The sequence below is a fragment of the Echinops telfairi genome, unplaced genomic scaffold (genome assembly GCF_000313985.2).
Source record: "Echinops telfairi isolate 266 unplaced genomic scaffold, ASM31398v2 ScPeMD7_7412;HRSCAF=8450, whole genome shotgun sequence".
Lineage (NCBI taxonomy): Eukaryota > Metazoa > Chordata > Mammalia > Afrosoricida > Tenrecidae > Echinops > Echinops telfairi.
In genome coordinates, this window is record NW_022111312.1 from 11,639,628 (window position 1) to 11,648,735 (window position 9,108).

At 48.6% G+C, this 9,108-nt stretch overlaps 2 protein-coding genes across 2 annotated transcripts in view; one reads left to right on the forward strand and one right to left on the reverse strand.

Moving 5' to 3' along the window:
• Positions 1–2,168, reverse strand: part of FAM216A (family with sequence similarity 216 member A) — a 17,158-nt gene extending 14,990 nt beyond the window's left edge. The window contains 1 exon segment of the mRNA XM_045296869.1: positions 1,643–2,168. Coding sequence (XP_045152804.1) covers positions 1,643–1,736 — 94 coding nt within the window. The 5' untranslated portion in view covers positions 1,737–2,168.
• A 206-nt stretch (positions 2,169–2,374) lies between these two features.
• GPN3 (GPN-loop GTPase 3) overlaps positions 2,375–9,108 on the forward strand; it is a 10,267-nt gene continuing 3,533 nt past the window's right edge. Inside the window, exons 1-6 of the mRNA XM_004709584.2 lie at positions 2,375–2,520; positions 2,949–3,057; positions 5,964–6,131; positions 7,007–7,131; positions 7,983–8,098; positions 8,674–8,770. Of these exons, the coding sequence (XP_004709641.1) occupies positions 2,473–2,520; positions 2,949–3,057; positions 5,964–6,131; positions 7,007–7,131; positions 7,983–8,098; positions 8,674–8,770 (663 nt within the window). The 5' untranslated portion in view covers positions 2,375–2,472. The remainder of the gene's footprint in view (positions 2,521–2,948; positions 3,058–5,963; positions 6,132–7,006; positions 7,132–7,982; positions 8,099–8,673; positions 8,771–9,108) is intronic.

Genomic DNA, 9,108 nt, shown 5'->3' on the forward strand with positions numbered 1-9,108 from the left:
TGGTGGCATAGTGGATTCCATTATGGACTGCTAACTATAAGGTCAGAGGTTCAAGCCGACCTATGGGAGAAAGATGGGACTTTCTGCTCCCATCAAGATTTATAGCCACAGAAACCTAAAAGGGAAGTTCTACTCTGCCCTATAGGTTTGCTAAGCTCAATGGCAGTGAGTTTGGGTTTTTGGCTTGAACTACTGTACTCAACAAACTAGGATATAGAATATTGTCTTTCTGGGTGTCCCCAGAGATCATGATCCTGAGTTTCCAAGCCCCATGATTTCATTTGCTGAAGGTGTTTGGCTATGTCTATGAGGTTTAAAAAAAAAATTGTCCCTTGAATGTTCCACCATATTCATGGATATACTTGCAGCATACATACACATGTAGAAATAAATTGTTTAAGATATTTATGAGTATAGTTCCACTGACGCTCCACACTGGGTTCAGCCTATGCAGTTATACATACCCCCACTCATAGATTAACATTATTGCAGGATTGTCTCCCCACTCATAGATTACCATTATTGCAGGATTGTCTATCTAAAAGTATTTACCTCTGTTACCTTTAACTCTTGCAGTATTGAAGAGTGTCCTACTAATTGTATAGAATTAAGGTGTGCTGCAATTGATAAATTGGTCCAGAGATATCTAATTCATACAATTCATTTTTTTCTTTTCTCTAAATCCTCACAATTTGTTCAATAACCAAGGTTGTATTGATGTTTCAATATACTTCACACCAAACCATAACCAGTCATTGGGTTGATTTTGACTCATAGTGACCTTATAGGACAGGGTGGAATCATCTTTCTCTTGTGGAGTGGCTGGTGGGTTCCCACTGCTGTCCTTATGGTTGGTTAGCAGTTCAGTGGGTAATCCACTCTACCCACCCCCAGCTCATATACTTAAGACTCCAGTAATTTCTCCAGCACTGTGAAGAACAGAAACACACGATCCTCATCGCAGCTTTAGAAGTCATCAATCAACAGATTTTTTAAAAAGCCATTAACTTCAGCGGGAGCCACGACTGTGGGCTGAATTGGTTTAACGAAAAGCCCAGTTCTGGCTTTTAAGGAATAATGGAGGGAAGGGATTGGAAAGCAGAGGCCTCCAGCATTGACTTAAGCAGCTCCCTTCACTAGCCAGGGAATAGCAAAACCGTGCTGCAAATGTAATGGGTGTATGAGGAAACGCACCTCGTGGTGAAGAACATGTTAAGATCAAAGTGCCTCTCGTATTAACAGTCTCGTCTATGGCGGTTATGAACCCCGCTTTGACACACACAAGGCGCTAGCTTGTTTTCTTGGGAGCCCCTGCTCTCGCTTCCCGGATGCTACGGCAGTTTACGCAGCAGGTTTCGCAGCGCCCCCTTGAGGCCGGAAGGTTCCACGGGCGACTGTCGCAGTCGCCTCCATCATTGCACCAAACCCTCCTCAGAAGCCCCTTTAAGCCTAGACCGTGGGCGACAAACGTCCAGCAAACGTTTCCATCCAGCCCCGACAAACGCTTCCCTCCTCTCACTTCAGGGCCCTGGGGGGCAGTCTCAGTCGAGGTGCGGCCCGTTTCCACCCCTCCTGCCGCAGGGGACCACGGCCAGGGCTGTTCCGTCCCCTGGGACCCCCAAGCCCCTCAGGGACCCGCAGCCTCACCCGCCGCCACCCTCGGTCCGGGCCGCTTCGGGCGGCTCTGCGGAAGAGCTGCACTCGATCCAGTCGGACTGCGGCCCCATGCCCGGCATCTCCTCCCCGCGTCCAGCCCAAGAGCCGCTGTCCCCCTGCCCTCAGCGCCGGGAGAGAGCGGGGTGAAGAGGCGGACGCCGGAGTGTCGCCCCCTCCAATGCGGTCCGGTCACTGCCCGAAGAGCTTCGGGAGTGCGGGGAGGGCTGAGGGGGAGCCTGGCGCTCCGATGGGGGAGGGGCGGGAGTGCCTCAGTTGATCGCGCTTCTGCACTCCGGCCTCTTTCGGTGTAAGGGATGCGTCACGGGAAGGGACGATGCATGCTCCCTACAAGAGGTGCCTTCTTCTTCGGTACTCCAGACCCTACGCGAATTTGCAAAACTGGAGTGTCGCCATTGAGGCCAAACATTCGTACGGAGACAGAGAACCAAAGCACCCAGCGCTGGGATGCCCAGCGTTATCCGTTAACGGCTATCACCTAGGCAACCAGGATTAGCTCCCAGCCTAACAGCCGATTTTTTTTTCTCAACTGCTTCTGCGCACGCGCAACTCCGAACCGCTAACCCTATCCCTACCGGCGTTTGTTTACTGAGCGTTCGCGCGAGATTTGGCCCGCGGGCCACGCCGTAGTGAGAGGTGTGGCAGAAGGGGAAACACGCCCCCCCGCAAGTGGATTGTGTTTGGACTGCACGTCGTGTTTCCGGAATTCAGCCGGCATTCCCGCGAAGGGTGAAGGGAGCAAGGTGGTCTCTCCTGCAGTGCTGGGCGACGGGCCGCGCGGGGAGTTGGGGTGGCGAAATGCCTCGGTATGCGCAGCTGGTCATGGGCCCCGCGGGCAGCGGGAAGGTGAGGATTTGAAGGAGAATTTTTTTTTTTTAATCTGGAGTTTGGGGAGGTTGGATCCTGAAGTGTGGGGTGGCGGCTGTGTCTCTTGGATACCCTGAGCTACCCTCTCTTTTGCAAGGGAGGGAAGATCATTGCTGGGGTTTGTCGGTTACTTTTGCCTCCCGTTTCCCTCTGAGGTTGGTCCTACTTCAATTTTACACATTAGGAAAACGAGAAACAGAAAGATTGAGTTTGGGGCCCAAGCCCACACAGCTAGGAAATGACAGCTGGCATTAGGACCCTTTTTCTATCCGTGTTTCTCAGCCCGATTGTTTTGAAGTATAGTTTTGGCCTTATACTGTGGATACTGCCCCAGCGAGGTGGAGAGTCCTTCAGGGGACAGGGGCAGCCCAAGCCTGTGCTTAACTCCTCTTCCTTGTGACATGCAGAGTACCTACTGTGCCACAATGGTCCAACACTGCGAAGCTCTCAGTCGGTCTGTCCAGGTTGTGAACCTGGATCCTGCAGCAGAGCACTTCAACTACCCTGTGATGGCCGGTGAGTCTTGAGCAGAGCCTTGCCCCTCTTCCAGGGCAGGCTGGGGCGGGGGTGAGGCGGGTCAGGCAGAGTGAGTTCAGTTCAGCAGGGAAGCCTTCAGAAGTCAGTTCTTCCTCTCCTTCCCTGGTTTCTGAAACATGATCTCAGCACACACAATGACCTGGAAAGGCAAAAAGGCATGCAATGACATTTGCTCACGATTCCATGTCTTGGTCCTCAAGGCAAGAATGAAAGTGAGGGAACTCCTCCCTCACCACCCTTTCTTAGGCCTGCTGCCGTGAATCGGATCGGATGATCACACTGGAAGTGAGCAGCCTAGGAATGTGTCTGTTGTTTTATCCTTTCAAAATCCCATTCAAATGTCTGTTGAACATTAATGTATGCTCTGCACCAAATTCCAGAGTCAGAGCAGAGAACAAGACAATCCTATCTTTGCCCTTGATAACTTTTAGTGGAGGAGATAGGTAGCAAACAAAATGGTAAACATACTACAGACTGTGTCAAGGGCTGTAAGCATGGGAAGGAGTATCTAGAGGAGGTGGCTTGAGGGAGGATGTCTGTCGGAGCCTGCCGACGAGTCGAATGGTCCTGAAAGGGGGAGTGAGGATTAAGGAAAAAAAGAGAGACAGAAAGTATTGGGAGGGCAACAGTGAATGCTGAAGCCCCGAGTTTATTCTACATCTTCCTTTCATACATGCAGAAACAACCCGGAGTTATAATTAGTTTATTATCACAATATATCAGAAACTCTAAGAGTCTTTGATAAAAATTAAACATTCTGTTTTCCCAGAACTTGCATACATCTTTGTTCTTTATCTCAGTCTCAATGTCAAACTGCAGAAGCAAACAGCAGATACTGACACCTGGGTCATGATATCGCAGCCGTTTCAAGGCTGAGTCTTAATGGCCTTCAGCAGATGTCTCTGAAGAGAAGGTGTTTACATCTTTCTGTCTGTCTCAGTCTTCCTATCCCACTTGCGGACCAGAATACTGTACTTGGGCATGCACCTGAGCCAACAAGGTCTCCCCGACTGGAGAATCACGTCACTTCCTGGCCTAAATGTCCTACAGTACAGACTCACCAGTGCCCTTGATGCATCCTTTTAGGAAATCAATTTTAGTGTCCCAATTTAGGTTAGTAGTTTTAGGCTGAGGAAAATGTTACTCTGGTAAATCCTGAAAAGGTGGAACGTAAGGCTGAAACCTGTTAGAGCAGGAAAACTCAAAATATTTCCCATTAATAGCAGTAGAGGAGCCTGGTATATGGTTACAAGTTGGACTCTGATCTGCATGGTCAGCAATTCGAAACCACCAACAGCTCCAAGGGAGAAAGACTGAGCTTTCCACTCCCTCAAACCGTTACAGTCCTAGAAACCCCTAGGCAGTTGCTATGGGTCAGCATTGACTCGATGGCAGTGAGCTTGATTATTAGAAAGGTGATAAGACTGCAGCCTGTCAAGGGTAGAAAATTTAGATGGCCGAGAAAAATAAGACTGTTTCTGTTTAGTACCAGCACACACAGATTTTCATTGTCATGTATAAGTGAAGCCCAGTTCTCCATGAATGGAGGTTGTAGGTTTGACTGCAGAACAAAAACCTAAGGTAGAAGATTATAAGCACTGATTCCTGAAGATTATTAAAAGGAAGAGAACCACATACCAGGATTTTTGGCCATGCCGTTGGTTAAACACTGATTGGACTGTGAACCAAAGGTCAGTAGTTATACCGACCAGCCACTCTGTGGAAGTAAGATCAGGCTGTCTGCTCTTATAAAGCTTTACAGCCTCAGAAAACCTGTGGAGAGTATGAGTCAGAATCAATCCGTGGGATTTTACAGGTAGCTTAAGGTTCTTGGGTAGAAATGGTTTGCAATCAACCACTAACCTAAAGGTGTTACCATGAGTTGGAATTGACTCAATGGCAAAGCATGTTTTTTCCCCTTAATTGATGGCTTGGGGACACTGGCAGAAATCTTGCTTCTGGTGCAGGATTCCTAGTTCAATATCCGACCAGTGGACCCCATGTATCCCTACCACCCATCAGGCTTGTGTGTTACTGTGATACTGAACAAGCTCACCAAGGCTTCTAGATTAAGGTGTACTAGGAAGAAAGGCCTGGTGGTCTCCCAGCATACCTCATTGTATTGTTATTTCACAGACAATTGCAGGTTTTTGGTTTTGTTTTTTCACAGACTGAAAGTTTGTGACAAAGCTGCAGCAAGCAAATACGTCAATGCAATTTTCTCTACAGCTTGTGCTCACTTGGCATCTTTGTATCCCATTTTGCAAATTTTCACAATATTTCAAACGGTTTCATAATGTTGTTGTATACTTAATAGACTACTTCTCCACCAACTGTGATTGCGTTGAGTCCGCCGGTTCATCATGAGCTTATAGGACAGGGTACAACTGTCCCTGTAGATTTCTAAGGCTGTACATCTTTACAGGAACAAAAAACCTCATCTTCCTCCTGAGGAGCACCTGGTGGGTTTGAACTATTGACCTTATGGTTAGCAGCTCAACACATAACCCCCTATGCCACAAGGGCTCCTTAATAGACCACAGTATGACCAAAACCTAACTCACTGTTGTCACGGAGTCAATTCCAACTCTGACCTTTTAGGACAGTAGAACTGCCCCCATGGGTTTCCAAGACTGGAAATCTCTACAGGAATAGAAAGTCTCTTTCTTGTGGAGCAGTTGGTGGTTTCAAACTACTGACCTTGCAATGAGCAGCCCAACTTATAACCCACTATGCCACAAGGGCTCCTTAGACCACAGTCTAGGGTCAACAAAACTTTCACATGCCTTGGGAAACCACATGGTTCCTGTGGGTCACTATGTTGCAATACTAGCATCATTGGGGTGATTGGGCCCTGATCCTCTGAGCCTTGTAACTTTCTGCAGACATCCGGGAACTGATTGAGGTAGACGATGTGATGGAAGATAGCTCCCTGCGGTTTGGTCCCAATGGAGGGCTGATATTTTGCATGGAGTACTTCGCTAGCAATTTTGACTGGCTCGAGAACTGCCTAGGCCACGTCGAGGATGACTATATCCTGTTTGACTGTCCAGGTAAGTCAGCACTTGGAATGAGTCCCTGCCCCAGGAGTCAGCCCACTTCCGTCCTCGTTTATGGCTGGTTCTTTGGTCGTGTGGACCGAGGGTACTGACTGGAAGGAAGCACTGGGAATAGAGCAGAGTGGGAGCTCAGCCCTCCAGGGGCTCTCCAGCGGGGGCAGGGGGACGGCGGCGCCGGCTGGTGGAAACAGAAATCACCCAGTGTTACTCAGTGCCTGACTGGGTGACAGGTGCCCCACAGGAGTAACAAGGAGACCAGGGAGGCTTCTGGTCAGGTGGTCTGTAAACTGAGGCAGAGGGGTGCAGATAAGGGAAGAGTAGGCCAAGGGGAGGGCCCCGCAGGCTGAGGGCCTTGAGACAAGAAGGAATGAGGTGGGTTTGAGGGACTGACAAGGCCAGTGCATGAAACATGCCTGGAACATGGTAACCAAAGAGGAGGTGGGGCTAGATTGTCATGTGTGGCAGCTTAAGCCACTGTGCATTTTAGACTGGAACCTGACATGGCTGAGGTCACTCGTGACCCTCCCGTTTCTCTCTCACCTTGGGTGGGGCATGCCTGTAGGAGAAGGCCCACCCACATAATAGTGGGCAGCGAGAGAGTCTTCCCAGACGACACACCCCCAGGTCCCACTCCCTACTGAACAGAAAACGGAAGCATGCTAAAGCTCATTTTTGCTTGAAATGGAGCATGTGCTTGGGAGCCCCAGGGTGGCCACCTTGCTTTTATGAGTGCTTCAAGAGGTGGCAAAGCCCTTTAATAATCCTGCATACCCCTGCCAGGCGTTGACTGACCTATACTTTTGCAACCTTCTGAGGAAAACGTGTTTCCCTTGTATGACGTGCTCACCAGTGTGCTGCTCTCCCTGCAGGTCAGATTGAGCTGTACACTCACCTGCCTGTGATGAAGCAGCTGATTCAGCAGCTGGAGCAGTGGGAGTTCCGAGTCTGTGGGGTTTTCCTTGTGGATTCTCAGTTCATGGTTGAGTCATTCAAGGTAGGAGGGCAAATCCACCGTGTATTTTGAAGTTCAGGGCCCTGGTAGAAGGGATTGTCCAGGCATTCCAGAGTTATTTGTTTCATGCACCGCATTGACGATGTCCCATTGTGGTACCAACGGTTACTATGTTCACGTGGAGTTCAAGTCCACCTGAAGGTGCCTCAGAAGAAAGGCCTGGTGATCTGCTCCAGTGAAAACCCTGTGGGGCACAGCTCTGCTCTGACACAGATGGAGGCTCCGTAAGGCAGAGCCGGCGCAAGGACAGCTGGTTTTACTGGTTGTGGTGATGATAATGTACTGGTTGTGGTTATAACCTGATAAAAATGTAAGGTGTTCTGATAAAGCCATACCAATTTCGAGACACTAGCTATCAAGAACGTGGCAGTGTGTATTTATAAAAGTCTGCTTTTAATTAGCTGAGAACCTTATCCCCAGTTCACGGATTATCTGAAATGTTTATGATCCACCGTAAGTTTCGTTTTGTATAAATCGCCCTTGAAGGATATTCAGGGGCAAAGGAAGCAGAGACGCTGTCGGCATTAAGACCATGATGACCGGTGGCAAAGTGGACTGCACGTTGGACTGCTCACAGGTCCGCAGTTTCAACCCATCAGCCACTCGGGGAGGAAACAGGAGGCATTCTGCTCCTGTGAAAAGTTTGGGTTCGAGTCTGCCCTCTGGGGTGGCTGGGCTGGACAGCAGTGGGGTTTTTGGTTTGGGTTGGGTGAGCAGATGAGTTTCTTTGACTTAAGCCAGTTTTGCCTCCACCAGGGAGCAGTGCCTTCTTTTAGACCAAGAAGTTTACTGGCACAGTTTATGCATCTTCTCTTTTCTGTTTCCTCCTCCAGTTCCTTTCTGGCATCATGGCAGCTCTGAGTGCAATGATCTCTCTAGAAATTCCACAAGTGAACATCATGACGAAAATGGATCTGCTGAGTAAGAAAGCTAAAAAAGAAATCGAGAAGTAAGTCCTTTAGACTGTCTTAGTTGTCTAGTGTTGAGAAGTAAGTCCTTTAGACTGTCTTAGCTGTCTAGTGTTGCTATAACAAAAACATCACAAGGGGGTGACTTTCGCAAACAGAAATTTACTTTTTCAGTTAGGAGGGAGGAGAGTCAGCTCTAGAGGAAGATTTTTCCTCTTGCAAGCTATTGGGGGAGCGCCGTGTCTTCCCTTCAGCTTCTGTCCCTTGATTCCTTAGAGAACTCCTGTGGGTGGTATCTCTCTTCCTCCATCTGTGCTTGCTTGTCTGCTCAGTCTCCCCTTCTGTATCTCAAAAGAGAATGATTTACGGCACACCCTCTACTAATAAATCCAGCTCAGTTTGTACTGCCCTGTTAGCATAACAAAGAGAGCCCATTCCCAAATAGAATTTTAGCCACTTGTGGTGGGCATGGGTTAGGATTTCTGATGCGCATTGTTGAGGGACATTTGTTACCAGTGCTGCTTGTGGAGACGCCCCTGCTAAGTTTCACTTACCTGTGATGCTGGTGCTCATGCGTTTCCTCCCAGGTTGAGCCTTTCTTTCTCCCCTTTTAAAGGTTTCTAGATCCAGATGTGTATTCTTTGTTAGATGATTCTACAAGTGTCTTAAGAAGCAAAAAATTCAAGAAATTGACTAAAGCTATATGTGGATTGGTAAGTTTATGCCCTGGCTTCTTTCAAAGACTTGCTGGTACCATAAAGAGGAATGAAATGCACAGTTTTGTCTGTTTTGAGAAAAGTGGCGTGAGGGTCCCCTGCTGTCTCTGGTCCTGTCTCTGCACCCACTAGGACAGCTTTTGGTGTGGAAGATGCCCTGAGCTGCAGGGGGGGGTGTACCCCACTGTCCTTCTTGTCTCATCATCATAACTTAGCAGCACACAGAACTTGTTGTTAGTTGTTTTTACAGTCAGCAAGTTAAATTAGCTTTATTGTGTCCATTCCCACCTTAAAGTACCTCAGAAGAAAGGCCTGGTGATCTACTGCCCCCCCCC